This window comes from Danio rerio, chromosome 21, assembly GCF_049306965.1.
Source record: "Danio rerio strain Tuebingen ecotype United States chromosome 21, GRCz12tu, whole genome shotgun sequence".
NCBI classification, from domain to species: domain Eukaryota; kingdom Metazoa; phylum Chordata; class Actinopteri; order Cypriniformes; family Danionidae; genus Danio; species Danio rerio.
In genome coordinates this window covers 33,702,501-33,725,617 of record NC_133196.1, presented here as the reverse complement: position 1 = coordinate 33,725,617, position 23,117 = coordinate 33,702,501, and the positions used below count along the sequence as shown (strand labels likewise).

The 23,117-nt window shown below is 35.0% G+C and overlaps 1 protein-coding gene across 15 annotated transcripts in view; it reads left to right on the top strand.

Moving 5' to 3' along the window:
* rap1gap2b (RAP1 GTPase activating protein 2b) overlaps window positions 1-23,117 on the top strand; it is a 133,333-nt gene that overhangs the window by 86,180 nt on the left and 24,036 nt on the right. For all 15 annotated transcript variants that reach the window (XM_073934219.1, XM_073934218.1, XM_073934217.1 and 12 more), the window contains 11 exon segments: window positions 25-128; window positions 226-304; window positions 2,050-2,103; window positions 3,662-3,745; window positions 4,019-4,119; window positions 11,784-11,913; window positions 12,101-12,256; window positions 12,457-12,528; window positions 15,188-15,274; window positions 17,275-17,415; window positions 20,479-20,628. In XM_073934219.1, the coding sequence (XP_073790320.1) occupies window positions 25-128; window positions 226-304; window positions 2,050-2,103; window positions 3,662-3,745; window positions 4,019-4,119; window positions 11,784-11,913; window positions 12,101-12,256; window positions 12,457-12,528; window positions 15,188-15,274; window positions 17,275-17,415; window positions 20,479-20,628 (1,158 nt within the window).

The window sequence follows — 23,117 nt, the reverse complement described above, 5'->3', positions numbered from 1 at the left end:
CTTCCTCTTATCTGTGGGTCTCAGGAACATCTGAACTTCTATTGCACGGCCAGTAACCATGGCAACCTCGTACTGTCCCTCAGACATGAGGAGGTGAAGGAGCAAGAGTACCTGCACATCATTCTCAGGTAATAACAGCCCTTTCAATCCCTTATGTGTAATTACATGATTGGCACATTTTGAAACGTTTGATTGCATTTTTCTATTAAATTCTGCCACGCTTAGGGCTCCATCAAAGACAATCTATGACAGGATCTCTTTGACAGGCTTGACTGAGCTCCCCAGTGTCCCTCAGTTAGCAAAGGTAATGATTGTTCCCTGCAGAGAAGGTGCACAGGTTTTAACCATTTAAAAGAATATGTCAGAACCTATAGTCTTTTTGATTAACTGTAGAAAACAAAACATCTATTCTAAATTGTAAACGCAGCTGTCATCTGCTCTTTGAAGGGTGAGTTTGATGTGTATGTGCAATTTAAAAAAATCTGTGAATTAATATTTGTTAGTGGTGGAACGGATCACGGTTGATCCACAATTTGTACAGATCACAACTCACGGTTTGAAACACAGGTGACCTGCAGATTCATAAATGTTTTTAGAGATCCCCTCTTACATCATTCAGATCACACATGGAAAGCATTTAGGCTTTCCTGGAAAATATAAAGATGATGGGAGAAGTTGTAGTAGGTTATGTGGGATGTGGTGGGTTTCCTAAGGTTATTAAAGGTGTTTTCTGTTTAGCCTGCATTAATACATTGAGAGTTCGCTACACGATTAATCATTAAAAGATCGGGATCTCAACACCCACGCAACATAAATTATAAATGATGGTGATTTGCATATGTTTAATAATCCTTCGAATCGCTGCATTCAAATCTGTGTTTGAAAAACAGAAATCAAGAAAAAGATTCAGTCTTTAGTCTTTTGATTTAGTTATGCAGTGACAAACAGTTTAATAACACAGAAGTACTGGGATAACAGTTTATAGTTTAGATAAAACCACTGATGTTTATGGTAATATGGTGGCTGAGAGAGCTTAACTTGCTGCAATATAAGAAAACACGTGCAACTGCAAAAAACGCCAAAAAACAGCTTGGGCCTTAAGAGTTTGCTGGTGTTTTTTGTAATTGCATGTGTTTTCTTAAATTGCAGCACGTTCAGCTTTTTCAGCACCATATGCTAAAGATTAAACTCACCTTCATATGCATTTAACTTGACTCTCAAAAATGAAAGTTGTGAGCAGCAATTACATTATTTAACCAATAGGTCCAAGCATCAAAATATGCCACTGAATAATTCTTCAAAAATGATACATCTAGCAATGAAACATGTTTTAGTTTTGGAGTGAATAACTGAATCATTATTAAAAAATAAAATAAAAATAAATATGGGTTGTACAAATTATAATGTTTGATTTCTACATTTAGCATTATCAGCAACAGTAGTAGTAACAGTGAATTCTTTACAATACTATTTTGCAATTTATTTATATTCAGCTGATTATTTTCTCATTTTATTCTTTAATAAAATTACAGCTTCTAAGTTTTGTTTGTTAAAACCAAAAGTGCCTTGCAGTGCTGTTTTTGTAATAATGGAAAGCAAATTACATTTGTCTTCTCCCCTTTTTTGGCTGATCCAAACATAGGTTCGATCCGTGACTAACAAACCATAACATGATCCAAACCGTGAGATTTGTGATTCGTTAGTCCACTAGTATTTTTATCTGTCCAGTATATTCAAAATTTTTTACTCACCCTGTTATTTTTGTTAATCTCTCTCATTGATATGCCACTTTGCAAAAGAGGCTGCTAATGAAGGATATTACAATGATTAAAATGTATATTAGATCTAAAAGTAAACTTAGAAGCCATATCCGAGTAGAGTTTCTCATTTGTCATGCAAATGTGAAGTTTCTTACATGGACAGCAACAAAAAATAAATAAAATTGGGTCAAATAAAGGGTGGAAAATAAACATAAATTCATAAATTTAGTCAATCAAAGTTGGTTTGTTGACTGTTTGTGTTTTGTCATGTTGTTTTCCACATTTATAGCTTCTGTGTGAAGACATTGTTGGGCTAAGGTTTAGTCCTGTACTGTATCCAAAGGTGAGTTAAAGATTAATGTTATTATTAATAATATTATAATGTAATTATTAATATTATTGTTTGCACTTTGGTTGAAAATTGAGAGACTGTAAAAAAATGTTGTAATCCACAAATATATTAAGCATCTCAATTGTTGCCACTTGTTACGGACCCCAATTTTTAAGGCTAGTCTAGACAGGAGTTAGCAACATAAAAGGACACACAACTCAAAAAGTACCATCCTCTATTTAGTTAGAGACCAAAAACTTGTCTATTAAAATAAATGGCAAACAAAAATATACATAATTAATTTAACAATATTACTCAATCAAAATTCTTAATTAAACAAACAAACATACAAAAACCATAGATAAAACAAAGATCAACAAAAAATTGAATAAACAGCGCAAAGATCAGGAGGATCAGTTAGACACGCGCTGGAAAACAAAGAGCCACCCCAAACACACTCTCAACTTCCACTTATCAAGCTGACAGTCGGATTTATCCGCAGGTGCAAGGCGGAGTTATCCTAAAAAAGAAAAGAAACATAAATAATATAAAAAACAATGACATCAACCACAGTAATAAGGCGATGCAGTGGCGTAGTAGGTAGTGCTGTTGCCTCACAGCAAGAAGGTCGCTGGTTCGAGCCCCGGCTGGGTCAGTTGGCGTTTCTGTGTGGAGTTTGCATGCTCTCCGTGCGTTCACGTGGGTTTCCTCCGGATGCTCCGGTTTCCCCCTCAATCCAAAGACATGCGCTATAGGTGAATTGAGAAAAGCTAAATTGTCCATTGTGCAAGAGTGTGAATGAGTGTGTGTGGATGTTTCCCAGAGATGGGATGCAGCTGGAAAGGAATCCGCTGTGTAAAAATGTCCTGGATAATTTGGCGGTTCGTTCCACTGTGGCGACCCCGGATTGATAAAGTGACTAAGCCGAAAAGAAAATGAATGAATAATAATTATAATAAATAAATACTAAACCGTGACACCAATTTTATTCCATCAGATTAATAAAATACATTTATATTACTATAAATCAAAATAGACATTATTATGCTGTAGTTATGCAGCATGTCATAACATTAACTCTTCTGCGATTAAGAGACATTTTCAAAAACATTTAGAACAAACTCTTGAATGGTGGTGTATAAAATAATATTGATTAACTGTTATGTTTCCTCAGTCATTTCAATAATGCTTTTCAGGCACACACTGGATTCAAAGAAGGTCGTTAAATTGTATAAATGTTTGTTTGTTTGTATTTTAAGGAAATACAACTCTTTTTAAGCAAACATTTCGTTAAAAAGTGACAGTTAAGCAATATAAACACATTGGAAAGACTTTTTGGGATACCGATGTTTCATTTTAAAATATTAGATTCATTTTTAATAGTTATAATTACGTGTGTGATTATCCTTCAGATTTGTTTTTATGAGCAAGTCTGTAGGGGCATTGCAAATGTCATTAACACTGTATTGCCTCTCACAGAGATATTAATTCCTCATTTAAAAAACTTGTTACATGCTTTAAAATAGCCAGAGTGTTATCTTTATATATTCTTGTTCTTGTTTTTTTGCAGGGCTCTCAATTAATAGTGAATTATGATGAGCATGAGTTAAACAACACCTTCAAGTTTGGTGTCATTTACCAAAAGTTTGGGCAGGTGAGGACATTAATGCTGAATGTGTGTAGTTTTTGTACCATTATAAATACTAAAACCAAGCCTGGCTAAAGTACCAAAGGACATTTCAGCTTTCTTATAAGGCTTTCCTCTCTAATCTTATCTGAATCACCAAAGCAATGCATCAATAAGTAGCTGCTGTATGTGTGTTATTTTATACTTTTACTTTATCTTATCACACTCCCTTGCCTTCCTGCTGTTTCACCTGTTGTTTACTAGTCTGTGATGTTTCCTGATACTCTGTGCTGTCCACAGACTTCAGAGGAGGAGTTGTTTGGGAACAGCGAGGAGACGCCGGCCTTCACAGAGTTTCTCCGAGTGCTGGGAGACTGTGTCCAACTGCAAGACTTTAAAGGGTATATAAAAAAAGAGTTGATAAATAAAATATGAATGTGATTTGTTAGGATGTGTGCAGAACAGCACATTAACTGGCCACTTTAAGAGGTACACTCTGCATGATAGGACTTGGTGTTATAATCTAAAAAATTCAACAGCAGTACTATAGAACATTCCCTCACAAATTGGTAATTTGGATGTTTCCAGTGGGACCCCTTTCCCCAAAGACCATCCTTTTATTGTGGTGATTCTGACAAAAAAACCTTTGTATAGAGTTTCCACCAATGCAACACATCTTCATTTGTGTACCACAGCCTCATTTGGGCTTTTCACACCGCACTTAACCCCAGATTATCTTCATTTGTGTACCACAGCCTCATTTGGGCTTTTCACACCGCACTTAACCCCAGATTATCATCATTCTAAACACTACTTTTAACCCTGCACGGTTTACATTTGTAATTTAAAAGTTTTCACCCAGGGTTATGCTACATTGCTCCAGTGCAAGGTTATTATAGTTAACGAAAATTTTTAAATAATGGTCGTTAACTGAAATTAAAATAAAAACGGGAGTTTTTTTTTTTTTTTTTTAACTAGAACTAACTGAAACTTTATTGTGTACATACAAAACTAACTGAAACTAACTAAAATTATAGCAAAAACCTCCTTTGTTTTCGTTTTTGTGAATGTAGAATACATAATTGTAATGTAAGCCTTTTAGATGTAAAACTAATTCGCGCTGCATGTGTTTGAACCGTAAGGCACCTGAGAGACTGTAACAGTCAGTCCTGCTGCCATTGGCCAGATCAAGCCGGTTATCCTCCAGTCTTCCTTGCTGTTGCTCCCGCGACAAAAACAACAAGTGGACATGACGGCAGCACGGTGACAGCATTAAATACAGACACTTAAAACTATTACGTTTGTGCCCAATAACGGGTTTTATTTCTGTATCGCAATCGCGAACAAATATTTTAAACCGGATCTTCTAAGTGAACTAGTTGAACTAGTTCACCAAATCAAACTGAATCATTTGAAACAATTTGCATTTCCAGTAAGCACTTATCCAAAAACTACTTACTTTTTACCAAGCCTAATAACCCACTCTGACTCTAAATGATCCAATATATACTCTCATTCAGTTTTTAGAACAGAAACATTGAACTGAGATCAAATTTGAGAAGCGCTGAACCGATAATACTGCGCATACGTGATTCAGTGAACCGAACACAAACAGTACATGACAGCCTGCTGTGACTGAACTAAACGTGAACAACTGCAGCGCGGGTGAACCGAGGGATTAAATGAGAGGATCAAGTGGAAAAAAAACTTAAGTTTTTTTATAACAGAAAATTGTAATGGAATTTAAATAAAGATATGGTAATAATAGTTCAGTTGGGTTGCAGATCTTTACTGTAAGACATTTTTCAGATTATGGTGATGTTTTAACTGACTGAAATTACTATTGCTGACTACATAATGTTGAATCCAAACATTCGCATTTAATATCTGAACTTCCCATTACTACTGTGTATCTAACCTCAGAAGCAGCCTTGCACACATATTGTACTTAAGGCTGCTATCTTGTGTGCTGTTGTATTTAAATTAGAGGATGGGTAGATGGTATTGGTAGATGATAGTGTTCAAGTGTTCTCAGAATACATATTTAAAAAAATGTATGGCTGAGTTTTTATTATACAGTATTTATCCTGTTGATTTTGAATCTTGCACCTAACAAATATCCTTATTTATAAAAAAACTAAAACTAATACTGAAACTAATAAAAACTGAACTAAAACTAAGTCATTTCAAAATATAGAAACTAATAAAAACTAGTAAATCTGCCTCTAAAACTATTTAAAACGAACTGAATTTGAAAACATAAAGTCAAAACGAAATAGAAACTAAAACTAATGAAAAATCCCAAACTATTATAACCTTGCTCCAGAGTAGGTTAACCCCACATTATGGAGCTATTTTTTTTTCAGTGTGAAGCTTATCATTGTTTGCTTGTTGCAGCTGGATCAAAAATTGAGCAGCAAGACTCATGCAATGCGAAAAGAATTGAGTGTTTTGGCTCTTAATCACAAAACACCCTCAGCTGATCAAGCTTGGGTCTGTGTCACATACTTACCAATGTTGCCCAAATCCCAAATGGCACACAATAAATACACTGTGCACTTATGCACTATGTACTTATGCACTTATACACTCAACAGCATAGTATATGTTTGTAGTGTCGTCCCAAATAGAACACTAATGTTTTTTTACTAAGTGGAAATTCAAACCGTTTCCCAGATTACGTTTGACAGTTGCTAAATCCGTGAAATAAATGACCAAACTACCAAATAATACTCCCATGAGTATAACTGCATTCACCATCGGGAGGCGCTATAGTCACTCTTGTAGGAGAATTTTGTTTTCACAATCCAAAATAAATAAAGTAATCCAACAGGTGTCCCTGAAAGCTCTGCTCTATTCAGCTACGTGAGCAAAGCTGCGTCGTTTAGTGCATGAAGTGTCAAAAAGTCCACACTTCTTTTTAAAGGTTGAATTATTGCATCATCCGGGTAATTCATTTATTATTATTTAGAGTTTTTAGTGTGAACGCACTACTTACACTATTTATACCACAAAATAGCGTTTAATAGTGCATTAGTAAGCAATTTGAAATGCACCTAAAGAAAATTTGGCAGCCGATACTGTGTCAGCAACAGTAGCAGGTTCCCTGACCACTATCCACTGGACCTGAAATCTGATGCCTACCTCCTTCAGGACCCGTAGAGGTAGTCACCAAGCCCCTGCAGCCTACTTGCACCTGTTATACCTTCTTTGTCCAGCCATGCTCCTTGGCTTCAGCTGCCAAGTTGGCATAGTTTCTTTCTTATAAAGGCTTTATTAATGGCCTCTTACCAGGGAACTGTTAATTCAACTATTATGACAGTCTGGCTGGATTTGCACGAGAGATCCAGTTTTGGGCACAGATTGGTGACTGCAATTTCACATGGGAAAGTGAGCCTGCGATTTAAATCAACTCACATCACCAAGTTCCTGGCTGCATTCAACTTGCCATTCTAGGAAACAAGGCCTACGCTTGCCTTCTCTCCCTGAAGAAAGGACTGCATTTTTGCTAATTTATTTTCATTTATTGAAAATTAAGTTTGTTGATGATCTCTTTGTCTCTTTGTGCCACCAAGCACCCCAGTACCTGATTGCGGCACCACATGTACCTTCCCTGTGTCAGAATGTTCTTAGAACCCACCAGAATTTGTCTGTGGTTGGCAGGGGATGTGCACAGGTGGCAGGCTGGGTCTTGTCCAAACTACACCTGCAGATTTGTTGGGGAAGGCAGCACATCTTATCCGTCTCTATAACGACGAATAGCCTGTGTGTTTCCATGCTCTTTTCTTATCCGGTGGCCTTGTTGGGCTTTGGAGACTGCTCTGGCACATCTGTTTGCTTCTTCTGGACTGCTTCTTTTCTCCGCCACCAGATAATCCTATTCCTTTGGTGTAGCTTGTTGCCACATGGGTGTTGTTATTCCCAATCCATGTCCCCATCTGCTAAATCGGATGATTTCACAGTGCCTAAGGGCTGCCTTTGGATAACCATTTTCTTCCTGTTGCTAATGCAGGAGTAACATCTTTTACACATGGTTCAAGGATTCTTAAAGTGTTGTTTTGGCTCATTTATACCCCTCCATGAGGCCTGAAATTGGAAGAGAAAGAGCTCCTTTGCCATATAGCCCTACGGTATCTTGGCAGTACAATCAATTTTCTCTCTCCAGGTGCACCTTGGCATTAGATAATGTGAGCTCCATAGATGGAAATTGGTCACATAAGCGTCAGCTTTCCCAGAAGGGCTGTGTCATTTATTGTCTTGAGCCTGTTTGTCTCTTGCCTAAGTTTTTCTACCTGCTTTGAGTCGTAAAGGTCGGTGTTATACCATCATCCAAGGCTTTTAATGGGCTTTGCATGATCATTAGTTTGGGCTCTTCTGATTTACAGAACCTATCATTCGTGAGTCTGACTGACAATGTAGATACTCTGAGATTTAGCTGTTTTTATTACCAACTGTTTGTTTATATCTTATTATGAATTCACATGGCAGCAACTCAATACATGTAGGCATGTTGACATGGTCAAGATAATCTGCTGGAGTTCAAACCAAGCATTAAAATGGAGAACAAGATTTAAGTGACTTTGAAAGTGGTATGATTGTTGGAGCCATATTGGAAAATCGGAGTGTTTTAAAAGCTGCTGATCTACTTGGATGTTCACACACAACCGTCTTTATGGTTTATTGAGAATGTTGAGTGAAAATGCCAGCATAGGCTCATTTTGAAAATGTAGCCCCTATATACATTTCTGGAGATCGTGAATCATGCAGCCAAAAGTATGTTTGGCTGCATTTCCTTTTTAAAATGAAGGCTACCGGATGGTATGACGCCATTCCTTTTCACGCTTACCAGCCGACCGCTTACCCCTGTATAGACATCTTTCCCACTGTTACCAGTTTGCCCAGTTGGCTTGCCATCTGTTGGCAGATTTGAGATGCAGAGAGGAGTTGACCATGACGATGGGGTTTGAGTCAGGCGAAAAACGGTTCCAGAAAGCAGGTAAGACATAAACAAAACCCAAAAAATAAAGTAAAAAAGTAAATAACAGGATGAGGATGTGGTCAAATATGAAAGCCTGGTAAAAATAGGTAAAGGCTTTTCTTTTCTTTTTCTTGGTTGAGTTTAGGGAAGGAGGAGGGTGGGTTAGTCGATTGGTGAGTCAGTCAGTCAGTCAACAGCGGCCTCTGGTGGATTTACGTGAGAACAGCAGGTGCGAATGGCACTCGTGAGAGAAATTTGAGATCTGAAAAAGCATACACAGCAGCCTCTGTTGGATTCGCAACAACAAAAGCTGCAAAAAAGTAGCTCTTGGGGCGTATTTGGCAATCTCCAGAAATATTTATAGGGGTATGTATTCAGAATGAGCCTGGGTTGGAAAAATGCCTTGTTGATGATCGAGATCAGAGGAGAATGATTAATTCTAAATAAATTATTCTGAATAAATGATAGAAAACTTAGCTGATAAACAAATAAACAAATAAATAAATAAATAATCATTAATTAGAACCAAGGTCTGTGAAAAAAAATAGCATTTTTGAACACACAACAGGAAGATAACCAATAACAATAGTACACTGAGGCTACAACACTGGCTGAACAACACTGGACAACGGAAGACTGGAAAAAGTTTGACTTGTCTCATAAGTATCAATTTCTGCAGTGAATTTTGTATGGTCAGGTCAGAATATGTCAAAAACACCCTGAAAGAGTGGATATATCCTGCCTTGTGTCAGCGGTTCAGGTTATGGTGGTGTAATCGTCTGGAGGAATTTTTCTAAGCACTCTTTTGGCCTCTTAGTACTAGCTGAGAACCGTTTCAGATGTTGTTACAATAGCTTCTTAAACATGACAGTAAGCACCAAACTTTAATGGATCCCATATTCAGTATACCTCAATCTAATAGAGCAGCTTAGAGATTCACATCATGGATCTTCATCATATCAACAACTGATGCTCTATATCAATGTGGACCAAAATCTCAGAGTAACGTTTCCATTACCTTGCTTAATCTATCCCCAAAAAAATCATCATTTCAATAAAGTCTAACACAGTATTAGCATGGTGTACCTAGTTAAGTTGATGATAAGAGTATTTTTTTACCTTAAAGGCACAGTATGTAATTTTCACCACTAGATGGCGCATATTCACAACAGACAAAGGTGTATTTTGACGGTGCTGTCACTAAGTGTGGAATCCTTGGGGCCAAGCACCGAAAAACTCGTCCTAGTCCGATTTTCACCAAAATTGAATGACATTATCCACAGGCCATGTTAACCAAAAGTTATTGAATTCAAGTTGATTTCATGTACTTTTTTCAATTAACTTGTGAACAAATTTAACAAAGAGCTTGCAAAAATTGACGTGAGGTGTTATCTCCTAACGTATTCACACCAAACTTGGTGTGTGTTATCACAAACATGGTCTAAAATGAGCTGCAGTGTTTCGGTGCACTGCACCCTTGTGGTCAGGAGATACAAAAAATAGTTTTTTTTTTTGCTAATAACTTCTCAACTTTTTGTCCAAAATTCATAAAATGAATTCGAATGATTTCTGATTTTCCTAGGTTAGCTATTTTGGCTGTCGGCCATTTTGAATTATGTCAAAAATTGCTATTTTTACGGACATATTTGTGAATTGTTATTAAAGTCAGTATGTGTTTTCGGGCTTTTGCCCTGAATGTGCTAAAAAAAGTTTCAGCACCTCCTTTTTCAAACTCCGCCTACATCGTTTAGTTGATTTGCACCAAATCTGACTCAATCATCTTCAGATCATGCTGACAAAAATATTGAATTTGTGTCAATAGGTGTAACGTTTTTTGTTTACTACAATGACAAATGTGATGGCAAGATACCAAACTACATCTGAGGCTGTATCTCTTAGATATGTCATTGTCGCCTCACACTGACCCCACCATAAAAATTTGGTGACAGCGCCATCTATGGGTAAAGAATTATAAGACATTCATTAGCATTATTAATGGAACTTAAATGTGGTAATACCTTTTGACTGCATATGCTTATTTTGATGGAATTTCTCTCAAATTATTCCTTGGGTCATGCCGATAACACAGATACAAAATGTTCCATAATCTGCCAAACTTCCTGTCCACCGTTATGATTTTGTTCAAACCATTCTTTTTTTAACTCCACCATTGGTCCAGTCTTCACCAAATTTGACTCGGATTATCTTCAGATCATGAAGACCAAAAGTTATTGAATTTTTTGGGAATTATGGAGTTATGGAATTTAAAAGTTTGTAGTTGTTATCTTCAATACATCTTACAGGACTCCTGCAGAAATCATGTTCATGGATGAGCTAAAGTTTTCAAAACTCATCATCATGGTTGTATGAAGCAGAGTAAGGCTAAAGTTGGTTGAAGCGAAAGGATCAGCATGAAAGCAGTGAAGCTTTTCTTATACCACAGTCCACCACTTCCAGTTCTACTGCTTGTAATCACGTGAAGCTGCAGCACTGTTTTATTATACTGAGTGCATTTTAGAGTATTGTTTTAATGCTGTGGTGTTTTCCTGTTTTCCATAAAACCAAACCAGAAATAAAGGGTGTCTTCAACATGGAGACACAGGACACAGCCTATGTCACTAGTTAAAACTGATTATATCTCTGGATTAGAATTTTTTTAAAACATTTGGGATAGTGTATATTTCATAAGTCACCAAAATATACAGTATAACACTGTTCTAGTTGTCAATTTGAGCTGTCAATTTGAACTTTTTTCCAGTGTAGTTTTTGTAAAATTTGAATGAAAAGACTTACGTTATTTGCCTTTAATGAAGTACTGTCAACCAGAGGAGATAAAAATGTAAATTTGTTTTTTTTTTTCTCTGTTTAATGGCTTTTTTGCTTTTATTAGTTGAAAAACGCATCTGTTTTAATCATTATTTTAGTGTAAAATATGGCATTTGTAATTTGCTTTATTCGTTTTTTTAACTATAGTTTTTTTTTTTTTAGTGTGTGATTTCTCCACAAAGAATCATTAAATTAGTTGTTTCATCAGCTTACTCTTGTATATTTCATACCTCATTTTCCCACTCCTGATCTTCTATTCAGGTTTCGAGGGGGGTTGGATGTGTCTCACGGTCAGACGGGTTCTCAGTCGGTCTACACTGTGTTTAAAGGACAGGAACTAATGTTTCACATCTCCACCAAGCTACCATATATTGAGGGAGACACGCAGCAGGTGCTCACTGAAATTGACATTTTCATAAGTAAATCCACCATAGGGCTGTAAAAAATTATTTTTCGAAGTCATAAATAAAACTTTAAGTCTTTATTACATTTTTCTGTGTGAAAATAGATTTTATATCAATTTTTTCTAACATTAGAGATAAAACGTGACTCTATTCTTTATCCTGTAAATGCTCTAGCTCCAAAGGAAGCGTCACATTGGGAATGACATTGTGGCTGCAGTTTTTCAGGAGGAGGCCACACCTTTTGTGCCTGACATGATCGCTTCCAATTTCCTCCACGCTTACATTCTCGTTCAGGTGGAGAACTCTGGAACAGATGAAGCCACATACAAGGTAAATCATCAAAATTTATTTTGTAAAATATCTGGGTAAAAGGTTTTAATAAATACAAGATTGTATAATTTGTTTATTTTTTCAATGGGGAGTGTAATTTTTACTTTTTGATTTTATTAGACCAACTTGTCATTTTAATTAAAGAATCTAATCATGTCACTCTTTTCATTGTAATTGGAAGTTGTGATCATATGATGCAGGTGTCTGTCACAGCACGTGAAGATGTGCCGCAGTTTGGCCCTCCGCTTCCTAATCCGCCTATTTTCAAAAAGGTAAACAAGACAGTGTCCCACTACTTCTGCTAAAATCTAATCATGCTTCAGATTATCATTAAAATTATATATTTATGTGGGGGAAATGCAAAAGAAATCAAGACTTTTTTATACTATTTACTTCATTTGCTTATAAATATTTTTTTAATATACAATACTTACCACACCGGATAATCTTCTTCTTTTTAAAGGAATAAATCAGACAGATTTAATACTTAAAAGCTAATACTTAAAATAAAAAACAAGTATCATCTTTGAAAATAATAACAATTTTTTTAAAGAAACCTTGAAAATAAATACTTAATAATTAATGCATTATTGCTCCTCAAGTAAACTGAGCTTGTTTTAAATTTCCCTTGTGATAAAAATCGATCTTTTATTATAAACTGTTAATTATATACAATGTACCCAAAGAAAATAACAAACAGGGTTTGTACAGGGGCTGGAAATCCTTAAATGTTTTAAAATTTTTATCTTGTGTCTGCAAAGATTGAAAAATGTTCAGATTTTGGTGCTTGAGATTTCTTGAAAATTTAAGTGTTGCGTACATAATAAATCATCTTAATTATTATTTCATTTAAAATAAGTCTTTTAAGAGGGTGCCCCTATTTCTGTGTATGTTTTGAGGAATATGAACCATATTTTTTCATACTTTTGACAGTGTTTGTAAAGTAGACCTCAGATTTTAAAGTAGAATGTGCAGTTTGGTTGTATTTGATCAGAATTTAGCCTCTAAAAAAGTATGTAAACAATTTTACATGTGAATTGCTGTAGCAAAGTAATGCTTTACAACTTTAATGGGTATCCTTGTATCCTTCTTGCAAATGAATAAATAACTGTTGCTCAGTAACATCTATCAAAACTCAGTCATCTGCATCTAGAAATTGTAAGCTTTCAAATGATATGCTTTCTGTTCAGACTACATTTAAAAATTGAACTGCAAATAATCCCACAGTCTATGGGTTATGTGGTTCCTAGTTATTTGGTGAACTATTTTCAAATGGTGAGGCAGCAGCATTCGTACAGTACTAGAGGTTGGGATTTTAATCTTTGTTTATTTAAATTTAAAAGTCTAGTGGGAAAAAAATATGTTTTTACATACAAGTGCAATTTTGTGGAACAAACCACCAAAATCGATCCAGGAAATAAAAGATTTAAGGAGGTTCAAAAAAGCTATCAAAAGATGGTTGTTTGATGAGGATAATTAGTTTTCATAATGGACGAGGATGTTTTATTTTATATGTTACTTGATTGTGAACAGGGCTACGGCTGGAAGGCCATTAGCTGCATAGAACATAAGCTGGATGAGTTGACGGTTTATTCCGCTGTGGCTACCCCTGATTGATAGAGGGACTAAGCCGAAAAGAAAAATGAATTTGTGAATTATTTTGTTCCTGTATTAAAATGTGTGAGGTACTGTTTGTTTTATGCATCATCTGTATTTTGAAGCCATACTTTGTTTTATTTAACAGCGAGGACCACAATGGAAAGAAGCCCAGGGCTTTATTGTATTTTTTTATCCTGGACAGTTTTTATTTCAAAGTGTATGGGATACTTGTATTTTTGTACAGCTTGTCTAAATAAAATTCAATTCAATTCACAGTTTTAAGGGTGACAGTAATTGAATTTTAAATCTTCAAGTCTTCCTACGTAACCAAAATAAAAAAACCTAAAACAGCTGTAAAATATGCATTTAGAAGACATATATCATCTTTCCGATTATATATAATTTGTCACAATGGGATTAAAATTTAATTGCAATATAGTGAAGTAAATTTCAGTGTCCTTCTGTCAGGATGTTGATCAATGGGTTAATGACATTAGATGATAAACTAAGTGCATTTATACTTTCAATTTAAAGTTGCCAATAGTTAGAAAAACATTCTAATGCATGTTTTGCCTAAGTTTTTTCATTTACACAGTTTTGACCACCGGGTGTCCCTGGCATATGCTGTTTTGAACACTTCAATTCATTTTACGAAGCAATCGATTCAATTGTTTTGAAGCTTTGAAAAGCTTAATTTCTGTCATTACTTGTTTTCATGTCTATTATTTAGTATTTTAGTCCTGTCTTCCTGTTTCCCATCCTGTGCTGCTTTGTTCTTGTATCATGTTTTCTTTAGTTGCTTTAGTCATATGTCTCATTGGTTGACTCAGGACACGTGCTCTCGTGTTTATTATAGCCCTCATGTTTCCTTTGTTCCCTGTCTGTTTTTGAAATTATGTCAGGTTTTCAAGTTCATGGTTTTTATCTAGTCGAGTAATGTAAAGTCATGTTTTTGTTAAGTCTGTTTTTTTTTTTTAATATACTGCACTTTGGTTTAAAAGCTTGCCTCAGTGAACTATGCATTACAATACGATTATCATTGTGGGAAAAAACATTTAATAATGTAATTTTGATTACCAAATATTGAGTTTAGAAGTTAGAATTTAAGAATTTAAGATGACTTTGAGGATGAGGCAATGCTTTTACAAGAAATCAAAGCAAAGACTGGTTAAGAAAATGATCTTTTGCTGCGCAGACTGTTTGCTATCACCTTACCGTCTTTCTAAAGGTCATATTTGCTTATATTACAGGCAGGATTTTGTCAGGTCATTGTCTTTTAAGGCTGCTCTGGCATCTTTCTCATATCTGCCCTGTCATTCTACTCTCTCTTAGGGTCCAGAATTCAGAGAGTTTCTGCTGACCAAGCTGATCAATGCAGAGTTGGCTTGTTACAGGTCAAACCGATTCGCCAAGCTTGAGGTGAGGAAACAAAAGAGTATCCTTTATTAGTGCATTACTGTAAGGATGAGCTGAAAAAGCTTGACACATTTCTGCTTCGGCACAACCTCTGAATGCTTAATCCTGATGTTGTACTGGGGGTCTCAGAGACACAAGGGCCATTTAATAGCTTAAAATAAATAGGCTGATTAGTCTTTTGCTAATCATTTGAGAACTAAATGTTAACCAGACATGAAAACATGACTTCAAACAAGCCTTAGTTAAAAATGTTCATTATATTTAGGGTCATATAATTTATATAAAACCATGCATAAATACAATGAATTTTAATTATGTGACCTTGGAACACAAAAGCAATAATAGGGGTTGTTTTCTTTGGAAATATAGATTTAGAGATCACCAGTTGAGGTCAAAATTATTAGCCCTCCTGTTAATTTTTTTCCCCCAAGCTCTGCTTAATGGATTTGACAACACATTTCCAAACGTAATAGATTGTTTTGTAGACAGTCAAAAAATATTGCTTAAAAAATTAAAAACTCCTTTATTCTAGTCAAAATAAAACAAAGAAGACTTTTTTTTAGAAGAAAAAATATTGTAGGAAATACTGTAAAAATTCCTTGCTATGTTAAACATCATGTGGGAAATATTTGGAAATCAGAAAACAATTCAAAGGAGCGCTAATAATGTACACTTCAAATGTATATGTCATCTAAAAGGTGGATAAATAAATATAGTTTGTTAGGATAGGAAATATTTGGGTAAGATATTGGTTATTCTTACAAATATGCCTGTGCAACATAGATTTAAAAAGTAATTAGTTATTTAAATGTAATTACTAAAAAAAGGAGGTTGTTTTTTTGCAGTTACACTACCATTCAACATTTTGAAGACAGTCATTTTTTTTCTTTTTTGTGTACAAATGCTTATGCTCACCAAGGCTGCATTTATTCTATGAAACGTTCTGTAAAAACAGCAATATTTAGCAATATTATTAGACTTTAAAAAAAAAAAATTTGTTTTAAAATATTTTAAAATCTTAATTTTTCTCTTCTCTGATGCAAAGTTGAATTTTCAGAACCATTACTCCAGTCTTTAATCTCACATGATCTATCAGAATCAATAAAAAACTATGCCAGGTTTAATATATAAAAAAAATACAGCTGAAGTCAGAATTATTAGCCCCCCTGTTTATTATTTCCCCAATTTAAGAAGAGAATATTTTTTCAGCACATTTCTAAACATAATAGTTTTAATAACTAATTTCTAATAACTGATTTATTTTATCTTTGCCATGATGACAGTAAATAATATTTGACTAGATATTTTTCAAGACACTTCTATACAGCTTAAACTGACATTTAAAGGCTTAACTTGGGTAATTAGGTTAACTAGGTATGTTAGGGTAATAAGGCAAGTTATTGTATAATGATGGTTTGTTCTGTAGACCATCGAAAATATATATAGCTTAAAGGGGCTAATAATTTTTAACCTTAAAATGGGTTTTAAAAAATTAAAAACTGCTTTTATTCTGGCCGAATTTTTGAATAAGATTTGAGTCATTTTTTACTTTTATTTAATGCTCAAACATTGTAAAAGCCTTTTACAATTTTTTATGTGTTGGCTACTAGGTGTTAGATGGCAGGCTTTTCTCTTTCTCTTTTTCTTTCTCTCTCTCTCTCTTCTTTCAAAATCCATGTGTCTTTTATATATATTGAACCTGACATAAGCAAGTTTTTTTTTTGCATGTTGTTTATTTACCTGTTGTATTATTCTTTTTTGGAGATGTGTATGTTGATGCCAAAGAAATGGAGGAAAAAGACACCAAACTTCCCAGTGCAAAATCAGCCTGATTTGAAATGTTTCAGGCATTTTCAATTAATAAAACCTTCAGCATTTATTTGAACAGGAAATCTTTATTTTATGCATCTTTATTGTTAAAAATTACCCAATACCTTCACTTGGGTAAAATCAAGTCATTCTCTACAGAACAGATGATAATAAAGCTTATGTTTGTGTGCTAGGAGAGAACCCGAACAGAACTGCTGGATAACCTTCATAATGAGCTACAAAAGCGCACTCAGTCAATGCTGGGACATCCGCTAAACCCAGATGAAGAGAGGATGGAGAATGGAGGACATGGAGGAATACTGGAGTCCATTAAGGTATAAAGTCTGCCCCCGCCACAGTCTTACTTTGTTCATTTATCCACAGTTTTCAAAGGAGATTGATGCTTGAATCACTTTAAGAATTCAATACTTGTGCTTTGTTTGTGCGCTCTCTCTCTCCCTCTCTCTCTCTCTCTCTCTTTCTCTCAGCACTTTCTTCTTGCACTTCAATGCACAGACTAAATAAATGTCAAATAATGTAAGAATCCCTCTAAAGTATTGACCTTACTCTTGACATATGAGCGGGCGCAGCCATTGGAATTTTTTTGGCTCCAGCTTTCCAGTCTCATTCACATCTATTAATTTTTAGACGTTAAAAACAGATTGTTTTGCTGTGTGATGTTGCAAACTGATATTTTTATTATATTATTCTTCTTTTTTATGTATAGTCATGAACACACTTGTTTGTAGTGCAAGTAGTTTTACCATTTTCTGCCGTTTATTATTCTTAGTTATTTCTCCCATAGGCTTTAGAACAGAGATGTCCAAACTTGGGCCCGGGGGCCAAAGTTTGCCCAAAGTGACCTTTGATTTGGCCCACCATTTCATCTGAGAAGAGAGGGAGAATTTTGCAAAGGGTTGGGGTTAATACCTTTAATGCACATTGTCATTTATAATTTAACGTAACCTTGGTTTATATTATTGTTAAGCTACAAAACAGCAAATATTTCTATCCAATGTTGTAAATTGCATTTTTCTTATGCACATATTGTTGCTCAACTTATAGACCACAATTCAGATGTCCTCAGTAAGCAAATCAAGGCAAAGGCAGCTTGGCTAGTGTATTCGGCATTAACCTCCATTGTGTTATAAATTGAATTGTTGTCATTATAATAGGGCCATTATAAATTGTAAAAAAATATATATAATGCATTAGTTAATAAGACTAAAGTAATGTTTTCCTTTTTATTTTATTTCCTTTTACTTTTTAATTACCCATGGCAACATTGTAATACAGTTGGATATACATATCTTGGGCCCACTGCCCTCAATCGAGTTTGGATTTTGGCCTTTCATAAGAAAAAGTTTGGGCACCCCTGTTTTAGAAGATCTAAAACAATCGCAAAATTGAGCACACATCCACATTGAAGAATAAGGTCAAAACAGTTTCTTAAGTTTCTTAAGGTGACATTAGCCTGATAAGCCTGTTGTCATTATTAACATTAATCAACGACAAAACACAAAATCACAGTTAGACCTGCCTATATTATCTGTATTGTTCTGTTGAGTTTATTTTAGTTGTGATTTACATATTTTTGTTACTGACTGTACACTTGCACTGTAAAGAATGCAGGGTTAGATTAAGTCGATTAAGTTAACTACAGTATTTTTACAAATGTATGTAAACTGAACATAAAAGTTGTCCCCAAAAAACCTAAGAATTGTATTGTTTCAACTCATTTTAGGAAGCAATAAAGTTATAACTTGATATAGGTTAGGATAGCAGTTTCTTCTCTAATACTAGAACTGGAAATAAGAACTGTGAAACATATTTAAAAGCTTCGTACTTTTGTTTTTCCCAGCGGTGCTTGTGAAAAATTTGGCAGGGCAAGCAAAAACCTGAACAAATGGCCAGTAGTAAAAAACTTTAACAAACAGTCCAACAAATGAAGAAAAAAATGTCAATGTTAGTGGGTAGGGTAAGGAGCAAGGACTCAAATGCAGACTAAAAAATGGGTTTTTTAATTCTAAAATAAAACAAAAGGCAACAAAAACTATCCCAAGGGGGGAAACATTACTAAAACACAGCTGGCCAGCTGGCTGCGATCAGGGCTGGAACAAGACAGGATAAACAATGTGTGATGAACTGGCACAGAACAGCAGACAAGAGGAGACTATAAAGAGAAAGAATTAACAAACAAACAGGTGAACTGAATAAACTAATAATGGGTTACCAGGAGGGTGGAACTAGACAATAGACAAGAGAACACATGACACAAAGACAACAAAAGCCATGCGCTAACGGAAAAACAGGACTAGAACACGCAGCCAAAGAGAAAATCCATTAACTGCGTGTTCACATGAAACACAACACTAAAGCACATGGTGCATGTAAACGAGAAAACTCGAACCAAGCACAACATACAAGACATGACATGACTAGTGTCTGGACTCTGCCACCTAAACAAGAAATAAAGACCGAAGTGGCAGAATCCTGACAAATAAAGCTTAAATGTTGTTATTTTAATTAATTCTCTGTTAGTATTTACCAGTGGTAGCAAAAAATGATTTTGTGTATCATTATTATTTTAGGGATTATATCGAAGTTAAAAATTCCAGTTTCGTGACAATACTAGTGTAAGCTGAAAGTTTATGTAAGTTAGGCTTTAAGAATTGTTGGAATTAAGAACTGTGAAATTTATTAGAATGTTGCACACTTCAAAACAATGAAAAAAAGCAAGTATTTTTATTTGATTTGTTTTAGTTTTTTTCAGCTGGGATGGTAAAAAGCAATGAAAATCTGAAGAATCTTTGGCGCCAGTTAATCATGAAGTGATGATTTTGTTTGAATGGAAACACCTCTTCATTTGCACGTCTTTTATGCGATATTCCAGTTTTGCGCATAAATTTAATTCACATTTTTGAATGGAAACCTCGCTAACGGTTACAGGTTTTCTTCAAAATATGTTCTCAAGTGTTATAAAGAAACTCATGATACAATAAACGTTGCTGCTTGTGCAATCTACTTATTTAAAATAAGTATAAACAACAGAATTATTAATTTAACCTAATTGTTTCATGTTCAGTCTACCTTAATGTGTAAAAATGATTAAGTTAGCTTGATCAATTTGTGTTGGGAAAACACAAAGCAATTGTGTGGAACCCAGCATTTTTTACAGTGTAGTGTGAAATCATTCAATTTTGGGGGAGAACTGTCCCTTCCCTGTTGTATGCTGTGGCAATATTTACAAGCGGTATCCAAAATGATATCATCATACATCAATACTTTTTAAGGTATCATATGGAAGTTAGGAATTCCAGTATCGTGACAACACTAATCTAAAATAACACGTCATTTCAGTTCTTCTAAATGTGTGTGTGTGTTTTTGTGTGTGTCAGCGGGCGATGCGTGTGCGCAGTCACTCAATGGAGACGATGGTGGGCACCCACAAACATGGCCGCTGTTCTCCAGCAGCAGGAGCAGGAGTTCCTACAAGCCTGAGCGGAGTCAGTCTGACGCACAGCAGCTCTGAGGCCGCAAAAAACTCAGTGAGCATCTTATTACATTCACACAGATAAACCACATCTGAACAGCTAAATTAATATGGGAACGGGCAGCCTCAGTGTAATAACATTGGGGTTCGCTTTAATTATCTGGTTATGCTTTATTTTGATGGTTTCCCAACAGACTTTCTACTGACTTTGCAACTATGTCAACTTACTCTAGCTAACAATTACTCTAATGACTGAAAGCAGACATGTTCAGTGCTTTCACTAATATTGGTGCCCTTAGTATATGAGCAAATAAGGTTGGGGAAGGCGAGGCAGTGGCGCAGTAGGTAGTGCTGTCGCCTCACAGCAAGAAGGTCGCTGGGTTGCTGGTTCGAACCTCGGCTCAGTCGGCGTTTCTGTGTGGAGTTTGCATGTTCTCCCTCCTCCGGGTGCTCCAGTTTCCCCCAAAGACATGCAGTACAGGTGAATTGGGTAGGCTAAATTGTCCGTAGTGTATGAGTGTGTGTGTGTGGATGATTCCCAGAGATGGGTTGCGGCTGGAAGGGCATCCGCTGCGTAAAAACTTGCTGGATAAATTGGCGGTTCATTCTGCTGTGGCGACCCCGAATTAATTAAGGGACTAAGCCGACAAGAAAATGAATGAATGAAAGGTTGGGAATTCATTGTTTGTTTTTGGAGAAGACTTTCTGGTGATATTGGTCACGTCGGAATGTTGTCTGTTTTACCCATTTTTATGAATGGCTGATAGAGTTTTGTTTGTTTTCTTACATGTACTAAAAATATTCAGTATTAATGGGATTATACACTGTAATAATCAATTAGTTAATCAAAAAATTGTAAGTAAACCTGTTTTAACTTGAAACTGTTGAGTTTTTTTGTTTTTAATAATATGCACATAGTTTATTTAGGTAATTTTATGGCAATGACTTTACTCACTTTTTTTGTAAATTGCTTTTTATTCAATTCAATTCAATACAAGTTTATTTGTATAGCACTTTTTTACATAATTACAATTTCAAAGCTGTTATTGAAAAAGTGCACGTTATAACATTACAATCAATATCGGTTTGTTTTTAATTAGCTTTAATTGGGTTTAGAATTTTTTATTTTATTATTATTTTGTCTATGTATATATTACATTTTCAGATAAGTTAAACGATCATTGCAATAATTAAGAAAAATGTGTTAAGACTTTAAGCATATTGCTTATCATTTTTACAGTGTACTTGGGAAACATTTCGCTCATACACTGTAAAACCCAACAGTCAACTTTATCAAATGAAATGAGTGTAGTTAACTCAAAATTGACTGAAAGATTTCTCCTCATTTGAAAAGAGTTTTGAACTCAGTGTTGAAGGTAATGAGTTAATTAAATACCTCATTACTTCAACTTAAATGGAGTAAGTTTACAGTACTCATGTATATTAGTTTTTTACTCAAATGGTTTGTAACAATCGGTTTCCTCAAACGGTTTGAGTTGCCTTAACTTATTGTTATTTTACACTGTTTAATTGGTTCGAGGTCTCTTCATTTATTAGGTTTTACAGTACTCAGTCGGTTTGAGTTCTCTTCATTTATTGGGTTTTACTGTGCTCATATTGCTTCATTTACTCAAATGGATTAAGTTCACAGTACCTATTAGGGTTAGTTTTTGCACTTAAATGGTTTGTTGCAATCGGTTTCCTCAAATGGTTTGAGTTACCTTAATTCTTTAAGTTTTAAAGTGTATGAATTCATAGGGGCACTAGTAGTTGTGGCACTGCTGTTTTATTTTATTTTTTGTCTTTATGGGCAACATTTTTTATTTTTATTTTTTGGTAATTTTTTTAAAATATTTGTTATAGCTTTTCTCAATTGCTTTGGCACATTTTTCGAAACAGACTTAACATTCTCTAAATTGTGAGTGCAAATCTCAAAACTGTTTGCTGGAATTGCAGAATTTGTCTGCAAAATGTAGTTACTCACACAAAACATTTCTTTCATGCTTCAAAACCTAGTTATTATGTCAGTAATTTGGCCAAGGCCACCAAAACATTAAGTGTATTGGTCATCATGTGAACCACACTGCTCCAAACCATTAGTTGTTTTTTCACCATGACAGTCAGCCAGGGACATTTCTGTGTTGGGAGGAGTCAATAGTACATTGAAAAAATATATGATCTTTTGTATTTACAGTGCATTTATTTATGTTCAAATGTATTACATGCAAGGTGCAATCCTGCTTGTCCAACTACTGTATTGTATTTTTCAGATTTTTTTGTTACCACAAATACTCAACAAAAACTACAAAATGTCATCCATGAAAAAAATTGTTCCTGGTGCTCTTGTTGGCCTTACCAGAGATTACATATTTTCCAATTGCTCTTCCACAAGCATGTTACTGATTCAGGATTGTGAATGTAGCGATTGTGCTGTGGGCAATCTATGCTACCAAACCTGATTGATAAATAGATAATGCAAATTGTATTGCAGCAAGAGGTCATGTACCAATTTAGCAGACATTACAAACAATGTCAATATCAGAT